General features: G+C 36.8%; 1 protein-coding gene across 10 annotated transcripts in view; it reads left to right on the plus strand.

Moving 5' to 3' along the window:
• The window catches only part of nAChRalpha4 (nicotinic acetylcholine receptor alpha4), a 369,922-nt gene that overhangs the window by 264,653 nt on the left and 79,765 nt on the right, over window positions 1-25,504 (plus strand). For all 10 annotated transcript variants that reach the window (XM_069112189.1, XM_069112187.1, XM_069112190.1 and 7 more), the window contains 2 exons: window positions 1,274-1,389; window positions 3,004-3,172. In XM_069112189.1, the coding sequence (XP_068968290.1) occupies window positions 1,274-1,389; window positions 3,004-3,172 (285 nt within the window). The remainder of the gene's footprint in view (window positions 1-1,273; window positions 1,390-3,003; window positions 3,173-25,504) is intronic.

Raw genomic sequence — 25,504 nt, forward strand, 5'->3', positions numbered from 1 at the left:
AAAAGCTCGCGCAGAAAGAGATCAAATCGAACGCTGAGAAATGATGGAAATTACACGTAACGTAGTCTCCGGTAATATTTGCCGCGTAACCCGGCCTCGTCGAGCATACGAATAACTCGAGAATCGGAAATGAATAAGTCAGGTGTAAATTGACGCGTACGCGTACGCTGCTGGCGAGACCATTCGTTTCTCCAACAAAATTAGGACACTGCTTAGCGATTAGTTTGATTTTTTCAGTGTCGACTTTGTTTGTTCGTCATGCTGCACAATAGTTGAAAGCGAAGGCATAGTTAAAAGAGGACGTTCTGCTGATAGTTGATTTCTAGATTCTTTCTGGGCCTTCACGATTGAGCGGTCCATTTTCATCCAGACTATTATTAGTGTTTTGCTCCCGTTGCGCTTTTGCGAACACTAAGTGCATCACGAGACATGCACTTTAACTTTCATTTCGGAATTTATTGTTCGTACTTAGCCCGTAACAACGGACTTGCAGCCACGAGAAAACACGTTTTTATACCGAGAGCTTTAACGTACCACCACTTTAACGCCACGAATTTCCCATCGATTCCGACAGCTAACTTTAACAGTTATGTAGCTACTTTTATTCTTCTGTAAGGAATGTACGTTTAGTCGTTGTTTGTGATTTTTATTCCTGTCGGTAAATCTGTTTGTCTCTCATTACGATTATTCGTCAGAGTATAGCGCAAGTCGAAAAAATGTTCTTCCTCGGATCAGTAACAAGTTTTATAATCCTTCCAATAAAAAACAAATTGGACAATTTATCTTTCCAATTTCTAACGTAGAATTGCTGCTGTAAGAATTTCTCGAACATTTTTAAATGCGAAGAGGACAAGGCTTTCACCTGAATTTGAGAATTCAACGAATCGTATTTATCTTTCTGAAATGTTTGTTGTACTAATTACTTCATTATCGCAAGAATAATAAGTCACAGCACGAATTCTTGGAAACAATATGCGATAACAGCTGCAATTTTTGTAATACATCTACTACGTCATAAATAATAAATAGATTAATTCCTAATTTTTTAACAATCTTCAAACATGTCGTATAATTGTTTGACAACGCTGTTAGACAGAAAAAGCAAAAAAAGAAATAAATTACTAATGTGATGGATAAAACTAAAAGCAAGTGTTATCATCCAGGCTGCAGGTTCGTTTATCGAAAGTAAACTACGTGGGCATGAAAATTACTAATCTAATAAAAATATTGACGCGAAAGATGCTAATGCAGAGGATTCTTTTGTTTCGAGTAGGTCGATCTAAGGCACATGGACGAGAAATCGGGAAGCAATGTAGTGGACGTGGGAGTCGATCTCTCCGAATTCTACATGTCGGTAGAATGGGATATTTTAGAAGTACCTGCAGTACGGTGAGCATGTTATATTCATAAATGTTTCCCGCATACTTCTTTACCTGTTTCAGTATTCTCTGTATATGTTTCGAAAGCTGCATATTTGTGTGTACAATTATTTCACGATTATCTTTAACCCTTTAACCTACAACTACGGGCATAACCCGTAGTACGAGTTAAGTTAAGTTAAGTTATTAGTACGAGTTAAGTTAAGGGGTTAATATCTTGTTAACAATCAGCATTTTATTAGAATCTTCTAAAAAGTATTTTAGTTAACTCATACAGTGGTGGATAAACCACCAGTTTTATTTATTTTGTTTAAATTGTAGCGTTTTTTTCTACCGCATAATCCTCGTGCTTTTTTTTGTGTCCCCTTGTGAATGTAATTATTTTTAAGAACGTTTACATGATCGATGATTAACCAGATTTTTATTTACATTTTATTTACTTTGTAGAAATGTACAGGCAACGACAATTGCAAAATGAAACGTACGTACAAGTATACTCGACAAAAAGTGAAAACAGATTGCAAAATGCGTAATGTGAATATTTTGCCATATATGAAAGAGCAATATCTTTGCAAAAACAGAACTTTATTCGATATTAATTATCAACAAATGTCGATAACATTGGCACGAACGAATTAAATATAGCTGAATTCGAGAAAAATTCAATGCTTGGTACTTTTGCGAGTTACTTTTTCCGAACGATGCGACGTGACATTCATACGAATAGGTTTTTGTTAGATATTCAAACGACTTGTCACGTAAGTGGAATATCATTGCCATGTTCAGACAGCCAGAGGAATGGTCAGACGGCCCCAAATTGCCACCGGAATTTCGATCGATCCTCGGGCGAGAGAATGGACATCTTGCATGTCGTTTGACAGAATTGCGCTTTCAAAATCGCCATCTGCTACCAAAGCGTTAATGAAAGACCTGATTTCAATATTAAATTCTTCTCCATTTTTTGGTTTCTTTCTCTGAGAAAACGACGGGAAAACAGTTTTTAGATCCTCGTGTTTTTTTTTTTTAATTAGATTCCCTTGCTCTTTCACTTCCAAGAAAAGTAATAAAAAAGAGCAACGACTATTTCTTTGTAATTAACGATGTAACAAGTTAATAATATTAAAGCATTACGAGAAAATTTTCTCTGATTAAAAATACAATAAATAATAAAAGTACAGTGAAACTTTTATAAAGAGGTAAAGTGTAAAAGTAAAATATTCGAGACATAGTTCATTATTTGTAATGATAAAGCAAAATTTTAATTACAAGACGTTTTAATTAATTCTGCTAAAACTTGCTGAATTTTTATATTTTCAGACGCCTCTTGAAATAACATTTAAAATACATTTATTTGCTCTTTCATTGTTAACTCTCTTACTCATAGGCTGTAATATGCGCCAACATTTTGTCCATTTAAATTCGTCAATCAGTAAAATATCAATTTACAATGCAAATATAAAGATATAATACAAATTTAACTTAGAGCAAGGATTAATCTTATTTCGTTGTTTACCTGATACGTAACATAATACGATGGGAACATATTTCCTGCAGTAATTTGAATACATTTTGATTGCATCCTTGAATTAAATAAACATGTACCTTTGCATTTCTTTTTGCGCAGAAACGAGAAATTTTACACCTGCTGCGACGAGCCGTATCTGGATATCACATTTAACATAACAATGCGAAGAAAAACACTTTTCTACACTGTGAATATAATCATTCCGTGTATGGGAATTTCCTTTCTTACGGTACTGACGTTCTACCTACCTAGCGACAGCGGCGAAAAGGTAAGTCAAATTTATGTTAGTAATTTGTCGTAAAGCATCTGATATGTAAAATTAAGTCAGCACAAACACGACAGTGCGAAAGCTGGATTGCGATGTTTTTAACGATTCTAATTTAATTTCTACTTTCACGATTCTTGCCACGGGAATCAGAATTTTTCATTTCATTCCTTTCGTATTTTATACGTTTATGATTTCCTGTATATCTAGGTACTCTATGACACGATATATTAAAACTTTCATAATTTTAGTGCTATTCTAATTAATTAAACATATATCAACAAACCATTCGTAGACGACGAATATTTTCGTAAAGTATCATAGCTCAAATCAAACACAATTTAAAGTATTCGTATTTTAATCCGAGTAAGAAATATTATTAATCAACTGAATTGGACTTTCGTTCAACTTTCTGTCCCATTTTTGCTTCTTCTGAAATACTTTGATCGAGTTCTCATTAGGTTTAGGGGCGTGTAACGAATCATTCGGATTAGCCATTGTTGTTATACAACAGAGAAGATATTTACTGGTACAAATATGATTATTACAGAATTTGACAAGTAACCGTGGTAATTAGATACTCTAGATGCTAATGACAATGATCTTAGGTTCAATAACGAACCCACGGTCAACGGGATAGCAAATGCGCTTTCTTCCAAAGTCTAAGTCGAACTCAACTTACTTGTCCACAGTACAAGTAGAACTCAACTAACTCTTTGTTAAAACGCAGACTATTCACTGATCGTAAAGACGGTGTGTAAAACTCGCTGATGAGATCGCACGTGAATGAGACTGATGAAAACTCTCCTCTCCTTACGATCGCGTTCGTTTATATTATATTGGTCGAGGGGGTACCAATAAAATTCCAATCGCCTTTGTTAGAGGGTTCCACGTAGCGACGACATTGTTTCTGCTCGGAGTTTGATTATTAATATAGTATGTGTGTGTCCTACGATATTGATACTCTAAGGCAAAACCACACGTGGCTTGATTTGTCCTCGAACACGTGTGCCGCTACAACTATATTTTTAAGGAGAGCTATACGACTACTCCATACCTCTGTTAGGTAAAAACGTCCATCCCGTGATCGTGGCTACGTTTAGCGACCAGTTATGTCACTTCGAGTCCAAACCTACTGTCATAAATCTCGGGCAAACATAATCGAACTAAATCATAAACAACTACTTCTAAGTTTCGTTATTTAAGTACAGCTATAATGAAAATTCTAGGCTAAAGTATTGGGGATCTTCCCAAAAATTCCAAAAGAAAGGTCCCAATGTCCTTTCGAAGACCATAAACTTTCAGATACGTTTAGTATAATACGTTTAGTTAATAGCGACAACTATGTTCATTAATATGCGCCAGTCATTGTAAAAATGCCAAAATCCCTCAAAATTACGAGAAACGTTCCACTAAATGTTTTTGCTCGTATCTGTAAGAAAGTTTCAAGAGTTTCGAAATGAGAAGCAAAGTTGGCAGCACAGAATTACTAAAGAAACAAATAGAGTTTAATGTAAACTAGGTATAGAATTTAGAGGAGAATTCTCGTTAACATGACCGCATAAAATTCGTTAATCTAAAATTTTCTAATATTTGCCATAGAAAAGAGAGATTAAGAGAAGTTAAAAAATATAGATTTGCCTATGTAAACCTGAGAGCAGTTATTCCACGGTCGTCGTTTGCGGAGATCTCCAAGCAAAAAACTGCGAATTTCTGCGAATAAAGCAAACAAAGTGACTAGGAGAATTTGTTCTCAAATATAATGCTCGATATTACACGTTAATAATAATTCAATCGTTATTATTAAATTAAAAAAGAAATTCTCCTCTGTTCATAAAGAATCATTTAGTAATTGATCTATCAATTGATGCAACAAGGAACCTCCAGCTCGCGATTGATTTAATTGATTTAATATTATTTGCGAAATCTTGCAAGTCAAATGTTACAAATCGACGCAATCGTGCTGAATCTAGCAACGAGACAAATGCAATTCTACGACTAAATTTTAAAAATTACGAGTTACCTGATCTACCTGATCTACCCTTATCTCTTATCCCACGTAAGATGATAAAATTATAAACCAGAAGTCTATACAATCCATAACACATCCACATGTCGATCCACATGTTATATAATGTTCTATTAGTTGACAACTTATAAGAAAGTATTTCCTTCAAACTGTTAGAATTTAATCTTGGAATTAAGATTAATAATCTGTGGAAGACACAATGTTTGTGTTGAAATAATATAATGTGATATTTATTAAGCAATTATTACAGTGAATATAAGTAAGTGTTGTGGAATGTAGACAGTTGGCTAGTTATTCACAGACTGGCTTGCTTAGTGACCCATGGCCCTTGAAAAGGTTTAGAACCCCACTCTCTATGCAGTAATGAGTGTGACCTGTGTGGGTGTCTGTGTGGCGTCACATGTGCTACAGAACCTTCTAGTAGCTTCTCGACGTGCCCATCGAGAATGTTCCATCCATATCCTTACGTTTCTTCCGCCGAATTCTCGAAAGAGCATGCACATGCTAGTCGCCATGGTACATCTCACGAACGCGCACTAGTGGGGATAGCGCTGGACAACGAAGGGAAGAATCCGTACGATCAACCACCTTATCTACATGCGATTGATATCGTTGTATTCCAACACAAACAACTTCTGCAAACATTTAAATCTAAATGTCTCACACCTCAGTAGCATAGGACAGCGGAATGCTGCTTTGAATTCTTTGTTATTTTGAAGATACAGTAGCGCTGCACTTTCTTTATGAAATAGAGAATCACTATTTGACAAATTCAAAGGTTTCAGCTAGCTAGGCAAAAGCTTTCATCAAAAACGACTGTTTGTCGTTCGCTTTCCGAATATTTCGATCTCGCGAACAATAAGAAAGGTTCCGTCAAAGGGTCGAGTTGTTAATTAAAACTCAGTGCCCGAAAATCCACTAGTCTGTCTTCCAACGAAATAATCCTACATCGGCATGATCCAATCGCGGTCTCTTAGACCACATCAGTCGTTAATTAAAATCGGTTGTGGTCGCGATACTCCGCAATGCAATTAATTCTTTTATCGGCGATGCAAGTGGTAAACGTCTGTAAATTCTTCTAAAACGGACAATCGTGGATTTTTCGCGAAAAAATATCGCGGGAACAGGCACAGTGGTCTAAATGTAATGATCGGGGTATCTGAAGCAACAAAGCATTCCGGCGACGAGCCGGCAGAGAGACAGTAATTGCTTGTTTCCTAAGTTTCCGTTTTACGTGTTCTTTACCGGCGAATAAACTAGCGCAACGAATATAAATCCAATGGAGAAACTTTGAATTTATGGCGGTCGTTAATCATTCGAAGCGAAAGTTTCACTAGAGAACTGTGATTCCGTGGAATGCAAGTTTTATTGAACCGAATTCTGTCATGCGGCGGATCCTCCTATGTTTCGAATAAATTCTGCAATGGTTGATTTTACAGTACTTTCATTTCCGGTGCTGCATACTAGCATCAAGTTAGCTTTGGTCACAAATTTATTCCATTTTGATACAACTTTATGCAGTACACGTAGGAAATAACATTTTGTTTGTTTCTTCTCTTCGCGTAATTGATTTACAAAGCACATGGAAATCTGTGATTTGCATAGTCATTTGAATAGTCTGTTGACCATTCATGTTAAAAACAGGCGATAATGTTTAATATAATTGACTGAAAGATTAACATTCAGCAGCCAGATTCGCATAAACGAGAACACATTTTCGGAAATGACGATTCTTCACGAATATCATCATTCGTTGATTATAATTAGCATCGTGTCAACGTTTGATATCCATAGATATGTTTTACATGATTTAAAAAAAATTATTTTTAAATACGACGTTGGATCAAAGGTACATTAACAATCAAAGATTTGAAATTATTTGATGAACAGGAAACTTGAATTTTTCGATACAAAAGATACATCAAAAAGGTTGGATTACACTTTCTAAAACTTGTATAAACAAAATATACAATAGTATCTTTCTCTTTTTTCAATTGATCGTTTCCTTTTTGTAAGGTTTGATAGGATTTTATTTATTTGAAGAAAATATTTCTAGTGGTTTGCAAAAATTAGTTCAACCGTTCGTAATATATTACTACATGTATTTACAAGCAATAAATATAATTATAATTATAATTATAAGTATAATTAAATCTTGTCGAAAATATTCAAGTGTCCGGACAATTTTGATGAGTAAATAAATGTTTTGTCATATTTACATCGGCTTTTAGATTGTTTCGAATATAATCGTGAATATCGCGATAGTAGTTCATTTTGGTATTGACAAAATTCCAAAATATTTTGTTCATAACACACATGTGTTGCAGATATCAAGCGACAAACTTCGTCAATATATTGAACTGAGGAGATCATTTTGAGAAAAAAATGTTATGTAGAACGTGGGTCAAAATTCGTCTTCGTTTTCGAGATATGAAACAGAAAGTAGTTAAACCACGATTAATCAGGCGCATTCAAGCTACTTAACTCTTAATGATAATCATTTATTCCAAACTACTTTTTACACTGATTACTGGTTCGGTGTAAAAGTTCAGCAAGAAATGTTATGTACACCATGGCCCGTGTGTCTTCGTTTTTAAGATACGAAAGAAAAAGTAGTATAAATCAGAAGTAATCAGACGCATTCAAGCTGGCTAACTTTTAATACCAGTCATTTATTCCGAGCTGTTTTTTTTACAATAATTTTTCACTTGTACAATTTTGTAAAAGACAAGGTAAAAGACAGTTTGAAATAAATAATCATCATTAAAAGTTAACTAGCTCGAACGAGTCTGATTATTTTTGATTTATATTACTTTCCCTTCCGTACCTCGAAAACGAAGACGAATCAACCCACGGCGTATATAACATTTATCGATCAAAATGGTATGCTGCAAAACACGTTGTCAAAGTTTGTCGTTTGACATCTGAAACGCCCTATACACATAAAAGTCCTTTGCGATAAATACTCGAATACCTGGATGATCTATTGCATGCGTATTTTAAATACGAACTAGAAACTCCTATCCTTTCCCGACCTGTATTCCACGTAAGACAAGGAAACGGGTACATTGATTTGCCCCGAAGCGAAACATCAACAGTTCAAAGCTAGCGTGTAAACATACACGAAAAATATCGAACGAATTGGCAGATGCCAGTCACGCACCGAGCAGACAGAAGGGTTCGACGCGACTGTACGCAGAGAGAAGTAGATCGAGGGCCGCGTGCCGCAGGGTAAAAAGTTCCGGTTGAAAAGGAAAAGACGGATGGGAACCGGGGCAATGCAATTAATTCCTTTATCCTGGGGAACGGGCGTGCTTACCTATACTTAGCGTCCGTAAAGCGGACGTGTGTGAAATATGCGCCGAATTAGTTCTCTTCCACGCCGCTGTCGGCCTCGTTATTTTCCCTTATCTGTAGGTAGAAGCTAGTAGTTACTTTTGGCTCGACGACGTAGACTATTTTTCATTTGCACCGCGACCTCTTGCTCTCCGTCGGCTCTCTCGCCGCCTCTGCTTGCCACCTTACAACTCCGCCCGCCTCCTCGTTCCTCCTGGCACCGCCTCGTTTCATCCCTCGTCCAGGTTTTTGCCTCTGTCCGTTCTTCGCCTTTTTTCGCTTATGTGTCCGTTCCTCGCCTTTTCCCACCGTCTTCGAAAACCGCCTCCGGGCAATGATCGTCTTTGTGCGGGGCCTTCAATACGCGGCCGAATAAATAGAGAAAAGGAACCCTCTGCAGTTGCGCAGTTCCCTGTCATTGATGCGCTTTTCCATCTTCAGCCTTCGACAGCTTCTTATCTCCGGATCTGGATTCTCCGAAGGAAAAACCGCGCCGGTTTATCGACGTGCTCAACGAGCGAACACTTTGCGACCGGTTCCCTCGACGCTTCTCTCCTCTCCGCCCCTCGCTGCCTCTCTGTCCTTTCAACCTTTCGTGAAAGAACACGCGTCACCTGCGCCTTTCCAATGTTTTTTCTTCCATTTCCACGGTTTGTCGAATCAATCGTAGTCGCGAGCATCGCGCTGGTTGTCACGTTCGTTGCTTTTTTCCTGCACCGCTCGCTGAAAAGACTGCGCCCTTATGCTGGTAGAATCGTCGTTCGCGGTATCGTCGACGTAAATTTAGACAGAGCAGCTTCAGTACGAGCAGGATTTCCCTGCTTTTCGATTCCCTCACAGCGTTTGTATAAAACTGCAGATAGCTCGAAATAGATACACGGAGGAAATTCGTTTATACGAATTTTGTTTATATAAACGAAATTATAGTAGTATCCTATTTTCTGAACTATCGTCCAGCGTCAATCCACTTAAGTGCGAGATCGATCACAAGACACAAACAGTGGAGGCACGCGTTACGTGTCACACTCTCGTGTTCCACAGTCCGCGACATTGTTGTGTATTTAGGATCAAACGTTTCCTAGAATTGTCTTAGAAAAACACCTATTAACTGAACGAAAAGTCATATACGGTGTACTATATTTTATAGCGCTATTATACCAAGGATCCTTCACATAAACGGAATTCTATTGTGTACATATATACAGGGTGTCTTAGAATCGGTGGTACAATTCAAAAGACGGCGATTCTACGTGAACAAATAGATCTAAGATCTAAAGAGAGCACATGTTTTTCCATCGGAAGCTTTGTCTTCGAGATGATCGAGGTGTAGCGGCACATGAGCTAGAGGACAAATCAAATCATGTTGTCGTCTTGCCTCGGAGAATCAATATCGTTAGGATACACATAATGTAATAATAAATAAACTCCGGGCAAAACAATGTCGCCGCTACGTGCTACGGTCAAACGTAGACGTCGAATTTCGTCGAATCGTAAACGTAGAATTCGAATTTTCCGGCTCTCCCCCGATCAATGTAAAGAAACAGACGCGATCCTAAGGAGTTCAATATCTATGAGTATCTACCGAGTGTCTATCAGTTATCAACGAGTTATTAGCGATCTTATTTTGCAACTTATACACTGTCTTAGCGAATCCGTTAGTACGAGCATCTTTGTGAATATTATCTGTACTTATTTATTTAATATTTTAAATATACTTGATGGTTTCAACAACGAGCAATCTCGTCTAATAAATTTCACGATCAACCATCCTCTACACAAGTCCTCTACAGAGGCAAGCAGGATCCTTGTAGGGAAGACTACATTTATAGAGAAGTCTATAATTTACAATGAGTATGTAACTTGTCAATTTACTAATACTAATCGATGGTAAATTATTGTGCAAGAGTCGATGGTTTGAAGGTCACGCAACCCTCGAATTTCAATGTACCCTGAGTGCACTTTTGCTGGAAAGTGGAAAATAACTGGTAGTTGACTCTGTGATTTATTCCCAACGTTGTACTGTTTAACAGCCTAATTATTAATTAAGGCTGGTTCTGCAGAGATAATTGAAATTTGAAATATAAAACTTCATGTTGATTTCGTTTTTTTCTTCTTCTTCTTTTATTGTTGAACATTCTAAAGGTAAAAAAATATTTTTCAGTAGTATTTTGATGAAGATAGGAGCTTCCCTTGCAGAATGAAGCTCACGGATTTTTCAGAATCTCGTGGCCAACAATAAGTATGATGCGATTGAATCGAAATTTGTAGTGTCTTCGAAAAGAAGACAGTTTATGACACCATTGTTGAACGAGTAGTCGGTAGCCAACGACACGTGTAATACCTGACGTATCTATCGACTAACCACGAAGAATAACCTGAAATTTCTGCTAATTTAGGAAATATTGTATCACATTGTCCCATCAGAGCGACATTATTTAAAAAATATATTTGTAAGATGTACATATAAAAATCAATATATTGATGTCAAATGTAGTTAATCAGTAACGTATGCATTTTGAGAAAAGTTATAGGAATTATTTGAAGAATGTAAAAATAAAAATAGAAGAATGGATTTACAGAGAAACGAGGTAAATAAATTAACCTGTGATCTGATAGATTTCATTACATTTATTTAACAAAATATGAACGAACCTATGATTCAACCATAAATTAATACTATAATTAGTCTTCAAATAAATAATTCATAAGTGATAATATAATTTATAGACTAAACTATGATTTTGTGGAAATACTATCTATGTATTTGCCACACTTTGTACTTCTTGTAAAAGTTCTGTGAAATTCATTTAACAAAAACTAAAACATTTAGTTTCCATAATGGAATAGTTTTAGCATATTTTTTAGAAAAATACCAAATTAAGTGTATACTTCTTACTTGCGTGAACTATTGCTGATTTACTTGTACTGTATTGCGTATTTGTACGAAAATATAACATAATATTAGGTTGTCCGGAAAGTGTCTTTCTTTCGCAAACGTGCTTTTTTACAGCAATGCACAGTTATACAAACGTGAAACTAAGTCTGTGAAATGTCGCGGTGTTTATCTCAACAGAACAGAATGGATCGTACGTAATTCGACAAAATAATATAAAACAAAAAACGTTGTGCGTCTATTATTTCCTCATAAAACGAAAGAAACTTTTCGGACAACCTAATATTTTACGTTTCATAATGGTCAACGCGGAATCGGAATGCATTATCACGTTAAGAGGAAGTTTAATGTGCAGCGTTTGATATTAAAGTTTCACGAAACTAACTTTTATTTGAATAGTTCTCGAACTAAAAAGATTAATAAAGGTCGAAGTATATATCGATTTTCTGTAACAATCCAACGGTCAATGTGCTTATCCATTTTCTACTTGCTCAGAATTATCTTAGAAACTTGCCACGTTGTCTGAATAAGTAAAGAAATTAAGCTTACCCATCTCAGAAACAGGATAAACACGATTAAACATTTCTGTAAAAGGAAATTGTTGCTGTAATAAATGCAATTTGTTCATAGCGAATATACGTAGAATTGTTTTTAATTTTGTACATAAAAATTAATTAAAAGAGGGGAATTAAAATTAGAGAGAGAAATTGTAACGTTGTACAAAAAGAATTTGGATGCAATAATTGACATAAAAGTTTCGTTACATTTTTTAAATATGTACGTAGGAACATTGTAAAACGAAATGTCTCTAGAAATATTTTAGATAAATTTTTTAATATTCGTTATTTGCGCTTTTCTTAAACTATCAAAGAAATTATGTTCACTTTCAGTAGATATGATTGATACAAAAGGACGACATAACATCTCTCAAATATCATGGACATCTGAAATCGCGTCAAAAGGAAAGGAATGAATATCATTCATTCCTTTTTCTCTTTTCGCCGTGTCTCGTTTAGCAACTTTCCTCTAAGAGAGATTTCATGCGAAAGCTTTTACTTCATTTATATAACACTTTTTCTATAAACTACTTTTATTTATCTTTCGTTTCTAATTACTTTTTCTATAATTTAAATCACGTCGTGTAAAGAAAATAAATTTCGTGTCGCGATCGTTTCCAGCAAAATGTTACTCACATGACAATTTGTTATAACGTTATTAAAGTATAATTTGTCTAATTCCTAACGAATACGAATTATAACGAATCCTTTGAGATGTTACGACGAGATAAATCAAACTCGTATAGAGTAGCATAAATTTACGATAAAATTATAAAAATAGACGTAATGAAATAAATAAAGTAAAATTCCGGTGGAAATAAGATGGAAGAAAATTGAGAAAGAAATTGGCAAAACTGTTGGACTTTTTCCGGAAAAGATGGAGGACCGAACGCGTAGCTATTTGGCCCTTCCAGGCATGTCAATCAATTCGAGAGAATCGATAAGCAATATCGCGGTCCGGTGATTGACCCATAGCCACCGCGGTCGTCGAAATTGCATGCGCTGTACTTACCAGCGTTTTTATGGCACGACTAGTGCAAAGAAGCGTACGGTATCATGGCCGGTATACTGACTATTGTTAATAACCGCTGACTCGCCCTGTCTACTCGTGATCCAGCCCGTGACTCAGACGTCCAAAATTGGCTGATCGTAAATAGGAAATGGTATTCGTACGGGTACACCTGCTCGCAAAAGTATCTGAATGCCATTGAGAACTTTGATGTTCGTGTTGTATGTGCCGTGTAAAATATTTTAAAACTTTTTCACGGCAATGTGAGAAGATTATTTATTTTCGAAGAATTAATTTCTTAAGAAGATTATTAACTTTTGACTTCAAATTGTGACTGAAACATTCAGTTTAATTTTTTAGTGCGTTAAAGGTAGGATATAAGTCGAAAGGAAGTGCCATGGAATTGAGTTAATTTAATCAACATTATTGTTGATAGGAACAAAAGTTCCCTGTCAAATATGTAGATTACTTAATTAATTACTTTAATTAACTATGGAAAATACTTGTGCTCGTATTGTGTGTATTGTCATTGGACATTTATGCAAATTCATATTTTTATCAAGGCAAATAAAGAAATAGAATCTGGGCAGAAATTTGTCTTGTTTATTAAATGTTGTGATAGATGGGAGACTTTTTAATGCTGTACGTATTCTATACATTTTTCCACTTTTCAATCTCCTATGCATAAAAATCTGCAATCTAATCGTAATAAATTTTTGGAAATTTTACTACTACTGAAATAGGTCAGGACGAATTTAGGTTAAATTGGTAAAATTTGAAACCATTTTGAAAGTGTATCTGTACATGAAAGTTGCAACACAATTATTGCAAACATGCACCTAATGAAAAACGGCCATGAATGATGGTCGTAAACGACCAAAACGAGTTACTGTTAAACGTACTCTCACTACGTGTTATGACTTATGTAGCGAATAATTGGCTATTCAAATACTTTGACGATATTCGCGAAGTGTACACTTGCAGTAAACGTTGAGTGGAACGGGAAGTTCCGCTTTTACTGCCAAACTTGAGCACGTGTTTTCTCCTTTAGGTATATTATTTTCAATCAGTGTATGCTCCATTCCTTCCGATGATTTTCCATCTTATTATTCCATCGCTGTAAAACTGTTTCTTCTTCTGAGAGAACCTTCTGAGAGAACCTTCTGAGAGAACCTTCTGAGAGAACCTTCTGAGAGAACCTTCTGAGAGAACCTTCTGAGAGAACCTTCTGAGAGAACCTTCTGTAAGAACCTTCTGAGAGAAAAAAACGCTCCAATTTGCTTTTGCAGTCTTTCAAAGAAGGCAAGTTCTTATTGTCGAAGTAGTTTTCTAACGAAGGAAATAAATGAGCGTGCAAGATGAGGAGAATGCCACAGATGGTGTGGAATACGTCACACAAGCCACGCCAATTTTCGTCCTGTGAAGATTGACACATGTGGTCTTGCATTGTCTTAATAAACTACGTTTCAACTTGCGCCAGGCCAACGAAAAACAAGTATCTCGAAAAATGTTTGCTTTATATTCTGCAACTGTTTGTTAACTAATCAACGATACGACGATACAGCAATAGCTGACAGCAATTTTTTAAACTCGGATCCATCTAACTACGAAAAAGGGAATGAACTTTTTGTCCAATTCAATATATTCCAACTCGTACATACATTTTCAGATCCGTTTCAAATTTGGTATTAGTGGAATTCCTAAATGTTTTCTGTATAATACGAGGGTCAAATATTAGCCGGTTCGTGTGTGGCACATCTTCGCAACGTCACTAATCCACATGGAACTGCATGGGAGTTCAAACAGTTTAGCTAAATGTTTTAAAGACATTTAAAGACTCCACGTGCTGCTCTATTTATCGTTCCTTCGGTAGATAACGCAATGAGCGAGGGAACAGTATGTCTTTGGTTGCACAACGCATGATTATTAGGTTTACTTTATTTAAAAGCACAAAACCCACTGGACTTTTGCATAGATCGCGACTACAGTTTGAGGATGAAACATTAGCAAGAAACGTGAAAACACATTTTATCTGCGATGACTCGAGACAAGTGTAACGCCAGCAAACATCGAAGCAGTTCGGAAGCGATCGAACATAACGAATGATGAAATTCGCTGGAAAGTTAATATTAGTTGTAGGAGAATGGTTTCCATTATTCGGAAGGAGTTAAAGTTCAACAAAATCATGGCCACCGAAGAAAGCGTTAGGAGGAGAAGGTTTTAACAACAACGAAGACGTAGAATAATTCGCGCGCGATTGGCTTCTCACCCAAGCCTGCACTTTCTACGAAACTGGAATGAAAAAGTTGGCAATCCAGCGGCAAAAGCAGAAAAACATAGAAAAATAAGCCGATTGTTCTTTTCGAAACATTATACCGAGATATAAATGTGCAAAGTTCGGTTTACGTTTGACTGACTCTCGTGCATAAAAAGTACACTCTCACACACGTAGAAAGTTTCTAGGAGCGTTTGAATACTTTCAGGAGCCACTGTAAATGTCCCAAGTTAGGCTGTATACCTAACTTATTCGCGGAATGAAGCAGGTTTTAAATCCTGGGCAATCGGTGTTCCGGTTACATAAATTTTTCCGTGAAACGGATCGCGATCGATGGCCGCGCCCAGGGTGCAGGAAGTTTCAGGGCGCAGTCAAGCATCGAATCGTTTGACATTTCCGAACCGGCGAGTTAAATGTCCTGACGTTTCACAGCCAACGCCTGTGAAGAGGCTCGAGCCGTATGTTCGACAGCGTTACCATTCGCTAATTACTGTTCGATCGGTGATCGCTTCGACTAATCACCATATTCGCCAAGAAATGCGACACGGAAAGAGGAAGCTGAGTGTCTGGTCCATAGTTGGCCTCGATAACCACTCGATTTACGAAAGCTCAAGTCGTCCGGATTCTATCGTAGCGTTGCGGTAGGAGCGACAGCCATTCCATCCCATTAACGTTACGATGCGAATCCGAAGCGGCCCGATTGCGTTTCGTTACTACGACACTATGTGGCCATTATATCGGCGATAACGTCGTGGCTGCGGTTAGCATTTGGTTTAATTCTGCATTCACGCAACGATTCGAGTTCACGTCATTCTGACCGACGAATAGAAATGCTCTCGGTGAATAATTGACTTCGTTCATTGCGCCTGATAGGCGCGCCGTTACGTTGATTAATCAGTTAACAGCGACCATTCGAACGACCAACTGATAAGTTTAATGACTTGCATGCGATCGCGTTAATGCAGGCGCGTGTATTTATCAATTGGTCGGAGTTATGGTTCAATAAACACCCCTCAATGCAATTCGCAAGCTCGATGCATGGGTAGTTCGCGTCGTCAGTTAATAAATTTTAAGGAAGTAATTTACTCGGTTGAATATGCGATTTTGTAAACCAATACTGGATTGACTATGTCAGTTACGATGCTGTAAATTTTGTCCGTGAGGACGAGTCTTCGATTTGACAAATTCGATTTGATAAAAGTAGCTTATATTAGGTTGTCCGGAAAGTGTCTTTCTTTCGCAAACGTGTTTCTTACAACAACGCACCTTCATACGAACGTGAAACCAAGTCTGTGAAATGTCGCGGTGTTTATTTCAACAGAACAAAATCGATCGTGCGTAATTCGACAAAATAATATAAAACAAAAAACGTTATGCGTCTATAATTTCCTTATAAGACGAAAGAAACTTTTCGAACAACATAATACTTGCCTCGAGCTAAATATCCTTCGTTAATTTTGTTATAATTTTGCAAAAATCATTCATCATCGAGAGTAATATTTGTTACATTTTTTTTACAGCTTCCAAGTTATCGAAGCTTTTTCTATCTAAAACTTTTTTTAAAGATTGGAAATATAAAAATTTGTTTGTGTCAGATCTGACGAGTGTAGTGAATGGGAAATAAATTTCAATTTCCGTTTCAATATCCCAGCTCTATTTTCTCTTTCTTTTTTGCATTCCTGTTGTTACATCCGATTCTGCATTGTCGCAAAGATACAAAAGATTTTTTCAATACGAGAGAATAATCTTTTAATTTGCAATCCCTGCCACGTTGTATTTCATATTTTTCGTCCTGCAAATCCTTATTGATAGCTTTATTTCTACCGAATAATTTATAATAAATTGTTCTACGTATGCTCGATGCACAGAACATTATCTTTTATCGTTTAATTAGTTTAATGCTTCAAAAGTATCGTCCGCCTCTCGGCCAAGTTTTCTTCGTTTCATTTTATGATATTATCCTGCTATCTAAGTAACGCAAAAAATCATTTTTTCACGCTCTTTAAAAAGCTCATTGTTATTTCTGATGGTTTCGAATGGCTTTCGTCAGATGCGTTATTTAATTATCACCAGACTGCAGATGTTTATGCATTTTTAGAAAATTTAAGATTCCAAAAATCTACAAACCGCATATGACATGCAAAAATATGTATTTTTAACAGTATTTGAAATAGAGCACTCAGTATGATATTTAGTGGACGGAACAAATTTCTACTCAGATTCCATTTCTTTGATTATGTTCGTAAATGTATAAAGTTGCATAAATGTCTGTAGTTGTCAATTTTTAGTTGTCAAATTTAGTTGTCGAATCAAAGGAATAAACGAAAGTTTATTGGTGATTTTATAAGGAATTAAATAAATCGAAATGTTTCCTCTTTATTACGTACTAAAATCTTCATTGCGCTCGTAATTCGTAATAGTTAAACTTCAACGTTAGACCATAGGAATAAATTGGACAAAAAGCGTCGAATTTGTATGCGATATAAAACACAGACAGAGACGTGCTTCAGCGACTTATTCGGTTACATCTCGCACTTAATAATTCACGGGTTGCGCCTCGAACTTAATCTGTTTTCACGGAAATGCATATCTTACCTCCAACATTCGAGCTGCGGATTCAAAGTTTAGACGCAATGTTCCGGATAGGTGATTCTGAATTTTCTTCGACGAATTCGGTCTGCGCTAGAAACTTTCGTTAAACGTTCCTCTTCAGACTAAAATTCTCAGCACGAAGCTGCGCAAATCATTGCGGCGAGTACGACGAGTAGAACACAGTCCGCCAAATGCAGAACGAACGTACATTGCTACATCTGTTGCACTGTGATCAACTTGAAACTCACGTAGCATGGAATGTCTCATATAAACTATGCAACCATCCATTTCGAACTTCTAAGAATATTTCCGAATATCTAATTACCAGCAGCAGTATCTTACTCCGGTCGTTGTTAGAAACTTCAGAAATTACATTACGAACAGTTTTACAAAAGCACTGATAAGCTATTTACGGGAACAACGTAGCGGACAAAACTAACGGCAGTCAGGTTCCGGAAAAAAATACCGTGTTTTACGAAACGAAGAATCAGTGCAAAAATAATGGCTAGACTCGAATAATTAATAAAAAATTAATAAAAATAAAATTAAAAAGTAATAAATAATTGATAAAAATGTAATTTTCTGTGCTACATCAGATTAGCCGCGTAGTAGTGATACGCATATATGAGTATGAGTGTGTGTTTGGGAGTACGCAGCATCTCGTAGAACAGAAGAATGCAACTGTTCCGTTCGCATGGTGGTTGTTCGATCACTCGCGGAGAGACGCGATCGCGAGGAAACACGTCAACGGGAGTCGTAAATTCCCGTTACGATTAGATAATCGACGCCACGAAATGATCGATCCCCTATTTCGGTTAGGATAATAGGGGTGGTTTAATTGAGTAGTTAAACTGATTCAACAGGTATAACTTTATATTTATTTCAACAACTTTGTAGAGAAATGATTACACTGATGCGAATGTACAAGTTAAGTAAGTAGTTGACTTGACCCTCCTAGTGTCGTAGGAGAAGTAGTTGACTTGACCCTCCTAGTGTCGTAGGAGAAGTCGTTGACTTGACTTTCCTAATGTCGTAGGAGAAGTGAGTTAAAGTGACGATGCTGTATTGGAGGAAAGCTAGTCGTGGGTGTGTCTAACGCAAGGGATCATCGGATTTGTTGATGACAATTTTGGTTAGGAAGGTGAGGGCAGTAGACATTGCTTCTGATTGGGTAAAGGAAGGTTGGTGGACTAGGAAGGGCCTTAGCCGCCCTCGATAGAAAGTTGCTGGTGGGAAGCATCATACGTGAGAAAAAACTAACTTTTCCGTGTCAAACTGTAGTCGACAATACTCTTTAGAAGGCGATTTAGAAAAGGGATATTTGTTTGGTCTGAAGGACCTTAGCTAGTAAATTATTGAGATTTATAATGGGTCCTTGAGATTATTGAGGGTAGGCAGTGAGGACGAGCGGACATCTGGTTACCATCTTGCCCGCGGTGTGTGGCCTGGTCTAGGTAGAGTGTCGCCCGATGTAACAGTGGTGGAAAGATGCTGAGACACATGCAATGGGTATCTACGAATATCTTGCAAATCACATATTAAATAAACATGAAACTATTTTATTATCATTTCTACATGTAATGTAAGTGTTGCTATATATTTATTTTGTCGACTAATTTTTCCACAATTCTCAACAAGTTCATTGTATTATTTCTTCGTAACCAAGAGAAAAAACATGTTCATTGAAACAATCAAACGTTAATTTGAAGCATTACGATCTTGGCTAACATATAATCAACAAGTACATTATATTATTTCTTCGTAACCAAGAGAAAAAACATGTTCGTTGAAACAATCAAACGTTAATTTCAAGCATTACAATCTTGGCTAGCATATAATCAACAAGTACATTATATTATTTCTTCGTAACCAAGAGAAAAAACATGTTCGTTGAAACAATCAAATGTTAGTTTGAAGCATTACAATCTTGGCTAGCATACAAATGAAATATCTGTGAAACGAATATTTAAAGAATATATCATTTGATGTAAAGTGTCGTTACCAGCTTCATCGATTTCTTGGAACTTGTAAGATCCAAGTTCGCAACAATGGTACGTGATTTTCACGCCAGCAGTTGCTTGTCGGATTAATCTTGACCAACTTGTTCTGAATGGCGAGCAAACAGATAGACAGTCGCGAATGATCGAGTGATCGTACCGTGAGCGCCGAATAATGTCGGAAGACTCTAGCCAGATGGATCCTGAGGAGCGTCGAACGATTCTCCTAAATACTATGGTGATCGCATGAATTCTCAACTGAATTCAAATCTAAAAGTTAATAGCAAATCAAGTAAATTCTATGACGATGAGATTTATGAGGAACCAGCGATGAATGCTGGTCGCACTCCACCAATGACCGTTAGGTCACTCGCAGGTAGAAGTGACCTTCGAACATTGTACATGAGAAAATCCGATTTTCCCGTGTTTTGCCGGAATGAATCATAACCCTAAGAAACGTCTCGAATTAAAATATGCTTGTAATAATTAAGAGCCTTGACTGCAAAAAATGCTAAATTTTATGAAAGTTCTTCAGGATTATTGCTGCTCCGAATAAGTATGTTTGTAGAAATGATTACCATCTCGACCGAGGTGTATTTTCGACCAATCGCGGGGAGATGCAATCGCGAGGAGAGACGTCAACAGGAGTCGTAAATTCCCGTTACGATTATAATAATCGACACCACGAGTTGACCGATCCCCTGATTTCCGTTAAGATAATAGGGGTGATTCAGATAGTATAACACTGTGATTCACAGGGTTATAAGGTTTTTATTTCCAACACTTAAGTTACACTGTTAAGTTACACTGTTGAGTAGGTATAAATCGTAGATGACAACTTGTCGCACGAAGATAAGATAGATATGCACAATAGAGTAAGACTCTTATAGTTGAATTTAGTATGTTAGTGGACGTAGCACTAGAGGATACTTAATGGAGAAAGTGAATGTTCGGTAATCCCGAGAACCGACTTAGATAGATGATGTGAGTTAGACTCCTCTAGCGTTGTATAATAAGCAAAGTTGACTTTTCTAGCGGTGTAGAAGAAGTAAGGTATAGTGACGAAGCTGTGTCGGAGGAAAGCTAGCGATGGGTGTGTCTAGCGCACGGGACCATCGGATTCGTTCATGACATTTTTGGTCAGGAAAGTGAGGGCAGTATACTTGCTTCTGATTGGATAAACGAAGGTTGGTGGACTAGGAAGGGTCTTAGCCGTCCTTGATAGAAAGTTGCTAGTAGGAAGCATTGCACGTGAGAAATCTAACTTTCCCTTGTCAAGCCGTAGTATATAATACTTACTTAAAAATTATACTTATCTATAATAAGTATTAACTTATTATAAATAATTAGCCACGTCACTGCGCCACGCCAGAAAAATTACTGAAAATTCTCAATGCGAGAATTGATTGTAAATTTCAATAAATAAAAAAAAAAAAAGCCGTAGTAGACAATAGTCTTTAGAAAATAATTTGGAAAAACGATATTTGTTGGGTCTGAAGGACCTTAATTAGCAAATTACTGGGATTTACGATGGGTCCTTAAGATTATTGAGGGTACGCAGTAAGGATGAGCGGACATTTGGTTCCCGTCTGGGCGTCGGTGTATGGCCTGGTCTAGGTAGAGGGTCGCCCGACGTAACACGAGGGATGGATTATATAGTTTATGGTAGGGTCACGAGACGTAACAAAAGTTCTGGTGCCTATTGTTATTTTCTATGAACATTCGACGATTCTAGACATAGGATATTTCAGAGGATTTGATTTTTTTTTTTTTTTATTTAGTTGTTTACATTCACAATTTGTCCGATTTGGACATTTGGTAGAATTTTTTGGCTGTTTGATTAGCATATGGGTGGCTATCCCCAGCGGGGCACCATCTTCGTGTTTGTTAGGTTATGTCCTTTGTGATGAGGATTTGATGAAGTGTAAATTTGAATAAATAAATATTTCGTACAAATAGTTAATGTTATTGAATTAGCAGAGTAGATTTTGTATTGAACCATGACATATCTAATAAGTTTCATATTTTTTTTTTAGAAGAATAATTACTTATTTTTTAAAGTCTAATAAACACAAAGTTGATGCGACACTCAACTAACTAGCGACCAGTCAGGCACAACTGATCGGTTGGTATCGCGAACCTTGAACGTTATTAGCGTCCAAGGTGGAGGATTATAATAAATGTAAACAGCGAGGTTTAGTTCATCTTATTTATTCCACTCAATACTCTGAATACAGCTGTCTTTAAGTTCACTGAGTTCCACTTATTACTCTGAATACAACTGTCTTTAATTCAACAATTTAATTCAACTGTCTTTAATTAATACAACTGGCTATCCTGTTAAATATAATGGTCACTGACTGAATACTGTTATATGTTGACTCTTAGAGTACTGGTGCAAGAGTGAGTCTTGGTAATGTTGCTGAGAGAAGGTTCGTGGTGGGTGTGTCTCAATTCTGTTCCTAACTCATCATTGGGTAAAGACGTATGTTTGAGGATGGGCTGGCTGCCTTCATGAAGGTTTGCGCACGGGTGACCTTACACTTGGGAAAACCCGCGTGTCTGGTCTTCTTGAGAAAAAAATAGCATAAAATAAAGAAGTTTCGTGCCTTATGGGTTTTCTCCGTGGGGTCCTAAAGTACCTTGACTGTACAATAGGCCTACTGTTTATGATGGGTCCGCACTCGGGTAGCGTAGACCCTTGACGGTCGTCCTGCCCGAGGATCGCATCAGGCTCACATATTGTTTCGTTAATTATTTATACACACTAATCGCATATCTGGAAATAGCTGAATATCTGAGAAATTATATTTTTATTCTACTCTACACTCGATGTGTACGTTTTCAAATCTCTGTTAACGTTGATTGAACAATTGTAAATAAATCGCAAATTAAATAAGAATTTCGAATAGAAACCGAGACAAAATAAATCTTTCTCACTTCGTTCTTGAAAAGTAACATTCTGTTTAGGAATAAAATTAGAGTCTGTTTCTTGGAAAGTTTAATGTCCAGGAAACTAACTTGGTCGAATCGAGTTTAGTATGACGTAAAGGTACAAATAACGAGATTTATTATACGAGCGATATTATTTCTAACGCGAGACAATATATTTCTATAAACGTCACGCCTCCTATTCTTCATTCCACGTCATCCTTCGCGGCTGGTTTTCTAAAATATTACTTTTTCTTCCATATAGTTTCGTAAAAGGAAATCGACCGATGAACGATTGCAAGATTCTAGCTAGCTTGATATGCACATCATTTTTCTTTTTTCCAAAACATTTGCACAGAAAAGTATGTATGAAAAGCAACGATATTCGTCAAGAATACAATATCGATAAGTCATGATATATTTTAGTCATCTAAAAATTATTTGGCTGCCAAAATGTATTTTAGGTTTGCATGAATCTGCGTTTATTTATATTTCCATACTCCGAAGTGGACATATTAAAATCCAATAATTGGATTAATATAAAATAGATTTTATGAAATGTTGCGTATCTACCTGAGAACGATGTTGTCGGTCGTTATAAGCTCTGATTAGTTGGCGATAACGCGAAACAGACAACGCCGTTATCGCGACAGGGCCCATCAGTCGTGTAGCAATATCGTGCCACACCCATGAGCAAAATGCACCGTTAGTTAACGGCCGTTACTCCTGATAATCACGTAGCATTTAATAGCGATTGCACGCAGCGACACTATAATCTTTGGATATGAGAATATTGGTAATTTCGACGTCAATTTAGTTACAATGATTCCTCGCTTTAATGCGTCCCTTCCTTATAGCATCGTATTTAACGAAAGCACTAAAGCCTGCGAAGCAAAAGCAAATATCTGCGCTGATAAAATTATATCATACAGAAACATAGCATTTCGAAAAACAAAATTTAACAATGACACGATAATCCTTTATATCATATCTGTTTCATAAGTAACATTTTCTTCTATTCTATGAAATTATTTATTCGGGCCCGTAATAAACCTAAGGAACCATTATGAGATTTAGCATTTCTTACGGTTGAGGCCCTTAATTACCTTACCTTACCTTACCATTACCTTACTTAAAACCTACGAGTTACCATTTCCACCTACGAGTGTCCTAGGGGTCTCTGGTGGGGCACGGCCGGCATCCATCGCTAGTTCCTTATATATCTTATCGTCACAGAAGACACTTCATTTGCTGTTAACTCGTAGATCTGAACACATGTCACTTGCTATTATGTCTTCAAGTAGAAGACCTTGATTTGCTAAGAAATCTTCGCTTAGAAATAGGGGATCGGTTGATTCTTGGTGTCGGTTATCGTATCGAGAAGATACGCGTCTCTTCGCGAAACGATCGAACATTGTGATCCTTCGAGCCGGATACACGTGCACTAAACCTTCAAGACAAGTGTGTATACCAATGACACTGACAACCACATAGTGCCACGTGACTCCATCATAATCATCAGTGCAGCAAGTCCCAATAACTTCAATCTCGCAGCGACTGGGTAAGCTCGTTAATTGCATCGCAAGGCCTAATTCCCGTCACAATAAATAGCAACTGTGCATCAGAGACTGATCTCACAATGAAACTCTTCATATCCTCTAAACGAAAAAAACTCATTAAAGATTTGAAACTAGAACGAGAAGCGTTCAAGAGACAGTTAGAATCGTTTCAAGCGGTACTTGATACCTGTGATGAAAACGTCTCCATAAACGTCATTCAAAATCTTTTATGCGACCTACAAGAAGAATATATCACATTTAAAGGTACCCAAAGCAAATTGGACAATATAGACGATTGTCAGCTAATGCAGGAACGCATTGATCTAAAAATTGCATTTAATACATGCAAAGGACGCGCTCAAGATATAATAGAAACGACAAAAATACAGACGAACGAGTCTCTGTGCTCGAAGAAAGAGGAAATCTCAGCAGACGACATACTGCATCAGCAATCGATCTTCCCTGATGTGGTGGAGAGCGTTCGTTGCTGTTCACCAATTATTCACAACGTGGAGAGTAACGTGCTGAGTCCTGACCAGGACACCAAAGACAGCTTCGAGTCGGAAACCATGACAAAGAGTTTGCAATCGATGATGATCGACATATCCAACATTTCCAAGATAAATTTCCATCAAAATATGTCGACGTTCAATACTGTGCCCTCCACCACGTCACCTGCATCACCTGGAATCGACGATACCATAGCGGAGAATAATTCTCTGAGAGAGGACATGCTAACGATGATATTACGATACTTAGAAGTAGCACTTTTACGCTATTGCTTTTATGCTCGCATTTACAATCTATAGCATGCACATAATTAAGTTGAAGAAATTTTTCTTGTTAATATTACTTACCAACTTTCATGTGATTATATTTTTTTACTTAAAACATATAATATGACAATTCAAGATTCTTTAATTAACAACTAGAAATAAAAATGGGGATATTCTTTTATGTTACAACATAAAATATTCCTTGTAAATATGAAATTGTAACTAAGAAACTTGTTTGTTTCTATTAATTTATTATAATTTATTATAATTAATATAAGATATTCATCATAACAAAATTCTAACTATCAAGTTTATCTAATTCTGCTTTATTAAATACGTAATTTATACGCAAATAAATTATTGCTTTGCAAGAAGAAAAAT

Source organism: Bombus flavifrons, chromosome 4 (genome assembly GCF_040668555.2).
Source record: "Bombus flavifrons isolate JBK064 chromosome 4, iyBomFlav1_principal, whole genome shotgun sequence".
In the NCBI taxonomy this organism is placed as follows: Eukaryota; Metazoa; Arthropoda; class Insecta; order Hymenoptera; family Apidae; genus Bombus; species Bombus flavifrons.